Genomic DNA, 4,245 nt, shown 5'->3' on the forward strand with positions numbered 1-4,245 from the left:
TCTGAGCAGCTAACCGATCGCTGCAGCTGTACATAGTCTATCGGTAAATAGCCCACCCAATTTTACCTACCTCATCCCCATACTGTTTATATTTATTTACTTTTCTGCTCTTTTGCACACCAATATCTCTACCTGTACATGACCATCTGATCGTTTATCACTTCAGTGTTAATATGCAAAATTGTAATTATTTGCCTACCTCCTCATGTCTTTTGCACACAATGTATATAGACTCTCTTTTTGTCTACTGTGTTATTGACTTGTTAATTGTTTACTCCATGTGTAACTCTGTGTTGTCTGTTCACACTGCTATGCTTTATCTTGGCCAGGTCGCAGTTGCAAATGAGAACTTGTTCTCAACTAGCCTACCTGGTTAAATAAAGGTGAAATTAAATATATATATTTTTTAAATACAGCAGGCAACAGCCACTGTATCCATGTCTGTTTAAAGCATTCATTAATTAGTCTACATTGAATCCTATTTCAGTGAGAAAAACACCCTTTACTTGCAAGTGCATACCACAGACACCTCATTCAAGTGAGACTGCTGCCCTCTCCAACCTGTCAATATTTTTTGTCATTGCAGCGCAATATGTGCTTTATGGAGCAAAAGAGGTATAATATTTATATTTAATAGAAAACAACAGAATAAAAAAATTCATCATAAATTCTGTCACACCACAATAACTTTTAATGGATTTATCATGATTTCTGTGTGCTTGTTATAGCACTTATTATGAGGTGCGCCCTCTCATGTTTGCAGGGTTCCATCTACTGGGGAAAAAGAGACCATGTCCATAAAGCACATTTATTTTGCATTGTTAATCCAGATGATTAAATCATGTATTTATATTATCAAAGTCAATATTTTATTTCAAGTCAATTATGTAGCAGAAAATAAGCTCGGGAAACGGAACAATTCATTTTTTTGTAGGCATATTTTGGACCGCTATATTCAACAGACAGAAACACGTGGGGTCCTTTTCCTCCATAGATCTACACAACGTGAGGACCATGCCGAAGTCAAAGAGAGACAAGAAAAGTATGTTTTTATGTCATTTGTCCAGTAGATTAAGCGTATATATAGTCTAGTGTATTGCTTCATGTAATAGTTCACGAATATAGCATTTCCAGGGTATGTCTTGCATCAAGAGGTGAAAGAGGAGCCAGCTAGCTACCAAGCTAACGTTAGCTAACTAGCTAATTATGTTTATTAAGATGGCTAATGCTGAACATACTTTGTTGTCCTGTATGCATCCAACCTGATTGTTTTGTCTTTTTCATCTCTTCAGTTTCACTAACAAAAACAGCCAAGAAGGGTCTGGAAACTAAACAGAACTTAATAGAAGAGGTAACTACGTATACTGATACCCATCAATCCTTCCTAACTAAGTTGTTTTCTGTCTGACATCGGTACCCAGCTAATAAACGCTTGACTAATGGTCTGTATCTGTATGTCCATGTCTTTATAGTTGCGGAAATGTGTGGACATTTACAAGCATCTGTTCATCTTCTCTGTGGCAAACATGAGGAACAACAAACTGAAAGACATCAGGACAGCCTGGAAACACAGTCGGTAAGAACACACACAACACAGGTCTAAGCAGCCTGGTTCTCATTACTCAGACAAATCTAATTGTCAGACACCCATGATGTGTTATGCGTATAGGTAGTTGCAGCTGGTTTGACAATGAGGTGATGTTTTTCTTCTTCAGATTCTTTTTTGGCAAAAACAAAGTCATGATGATCGCTATAGGTAAAGGACCAACAAGCGAGTACAAAGACAATTTGCACAAGGTATGCCATATTTGTTGTGATGAAGTTGTGTAGACTCATGAGTTAAGGTCTTGTACATTTGGTTTGCACAAAGACAATTTTCAAGGAGTTGAATTAATGTTGGTCTCTGCTTATTTTGTAGGTCAGCCGGTTTCTGAGGGGAGAAGTGGGTGTGTTATTCACAAATAAAACCAAGGAAGAGGTACAAGAGTAAGTAAACCTATGTCTTGCATTTCCATTAAAGATGTACCATCATTAAATGTAGTATGTTTTTTTGTTTGTTCATCTGGTGCTTCGGCTGATTCCTTGCCCTCAATGGTAGTTTCATATAAGTTGTTTTTCTCTTGATAAATGTTTTTCAGGTATTTCAGCCAGTTCAAAGAGATGGATTTTGCACGAGCGGGAAACAAGGCAGGGATGGCCATAACACTTGATGAAGGACCCCTTGAACAGTTCCCTCACTCCATGGAGCCACAGCTGAGACAGTTGGGACTCCCCACAGCACTCAAGAAAGGTGAGACCTGTCTCTGATGTTCAGAGAAACCTTTCATAAGTCTGCAATGAAAGGATGGCTGTAAACTCTCTAGTGACCCACTTTGTTTAATTTAAATGAACTTTTTCTGCTTCTGCTACAGACATCAAACTCATATCTAACAACCGAAGCTCATCGATAACTAGTCAAGTTTACGTAGGATTACTTCCAAACGGGAAAGATTAAATGTTGCAATTGTTGGCTTATACCCCATTGTTTTGTTGTAGGGGTGGTGACGCTACTGAAAGACCATGACGTGTGCAAAGAGGGAGACACACTAACCCCTGAACAGGCCCGTATTCTGGTGAGTTCTAAACCTTCCCCCCAGTCTACACCTGATTGGCCTATGAGACATTCTGCAAGTCCACAGTTGCTAGATGGTTCCATTATTTTCCCATATAGAAACTCTTTGGGATTGAGATGGCAGAATTCAGAGTGCAGATCAAGTGCATGTGGAACTCTGAAACGAGCGACTTTGAGAAGCTGGCTGAGGAAGAAGAGGAAGAGGCCATGCAGGATAATGACACAGAGGAGGAAGAAGGGGGTGGGAAATGAATCTGGATAGACTAATGGACTTCTCAGACCTTAGGATTTTAATACTGTGTGACCTGTATGTTTTAATGTCTCAACCTTCAAGTGTTTCCTTTTGCCTATGAAATGCTAGATTTCTGGTATGTTACCCATTGAATCTTGTGAACATACATTTTGTGCTTTATACATCTTTTGTCGTCCACTCAAATACAACAGTACAAACTAAAACAGTTTGCTTGGTTGTGTCTTATAAAACATCCCACAATTTTTTTTAGTGGGAATTGTTTATGCACAGTATAGCTTTAAAATTGCCAGCTATGTAAAATTGTTAGGCACATTTTGATCATTACAAACGCACCGGCCATGGCAGATCAGTGAAGATAAAATACTCCCATTGTTCTCCAGTTGATTAGACACAGCCTCCAGAAAATGTTTTTCCCTAATTCATTGAATTTACATGAATTGCTCACCATTAGAATATACAAGATCAAAGTAATCTGTGCCTTTCGTAGTTTGTTTTAATGAATACTTGCATCAATCTGATAACGAAAAATCTCACTGTACAATTAGCCAATTGTTATATGGTTTGTGGATAATGTCGATATAGTCAATCAGATGACCATGGGTTTTTGAAACATCTAGCAGAGGTAATTGGGGCTACCCGGTCCCAGACCTGTTGGAAGGCCTCCACCACCCGCTCATCTAGAGGGCCCTCCGAGGCAAACGGGTTCTGCTGCGGCTGCTCGGTGCAGGACATTCCAATGATGACACTGTATCCCAAATCCCTCTGGAACAGTGGCGACAAAACCCAGGTGCAAGAGGACCCAACCATTTGCACTACACACGTCTAACTAACTAAACATTTATGGTAATAATTGTAGCTAGTACTGCTGACATTGAGTGGCAATTGTCATGTTCAACCTATTGTTAAATGTATTTAATTTTCTTTCATATAAAGGTGGAATATGTAGAAATCCTTCTGCCATTTCCTGTTTGCTGAAATTCTAATAGTTCACCTAATTTCAGTTTGACAAAACAAGCAGTCATTGTGTAGAGAATCATTGTACCATCTAAACGGCTGTGTAATATATTTTCCGTAACCAAACATATTGTGTTTGAAGCTGGTGTACAAAACCGAAAGTAAAACACTCAAAAACGAATCTTAACGGGAAGCATAGAAATGGTGCACATGAAACAGATTTACTGCTTAGACTTGCTTTCAATGGGAATGACAGATCTATAGCTTACATTTCTATGTGGATTTGGTTGGTTTGCCCAAAAAGGTACATATTGTAGCTTTAAAATCAAAGTGACTAGCTGATAGTGGGTTGTCCTTGTTGTTGCATGTGGCTTGTTTCCTTGAGGTGGGAGTGGTGGTACATCCAGTGTAAAGCTGGCATATGTCA

General features: G+C 38.9%; 1 protein-coding gene across 1 annotated transcript; it reads left to right on the forward strand.

Moving 5' to 3' along the window:
* Positions 1-751: 751 nt before the first annotated feature.
* Positions 752-3,815, forward strand: LOC109891057 (mRNA turnover protein 4 homolog). Its single transcript, XM_020483349.2, has 8 exons — positions 752-1,042; positions 1,293-1,351; positions 1,473-1,576; positions 1,716-1,797; positions 1,919-1,986; positions 2,139-2,290; positions 2,536-2,612; positions 2,711-3,815. Exons 1-8 carry the CDS (start codon positions 1,015-1,017, stop codon positions 2,861-2,863), a joined length of 723 nt encoding a protein of 240 aa, XP_020338938.1. The 5' UTR covers positions 752-1,014; the 3' UTR covers positions 2,864-3,815.
* The last annotated feature ends 430 nt before the right edge of the window (positions 3,816-4,245 follow it).

The sequence above is a fragment of the Oncorhynchus kisutch genome, linkage group LG5 (genome assembly GCF_002021735.2).
Source record: "Oncorhynchus kisutch isolate 150728-3 linkage group LG5, Okis_V2, whole genome shotgun sequence".
NCBI lineage: Eukaryota > Metazoa > Chordata > Actinopteri > Salmoniformes > Salmonidae > Oncorhynchus > Oncorhynchus kisutch.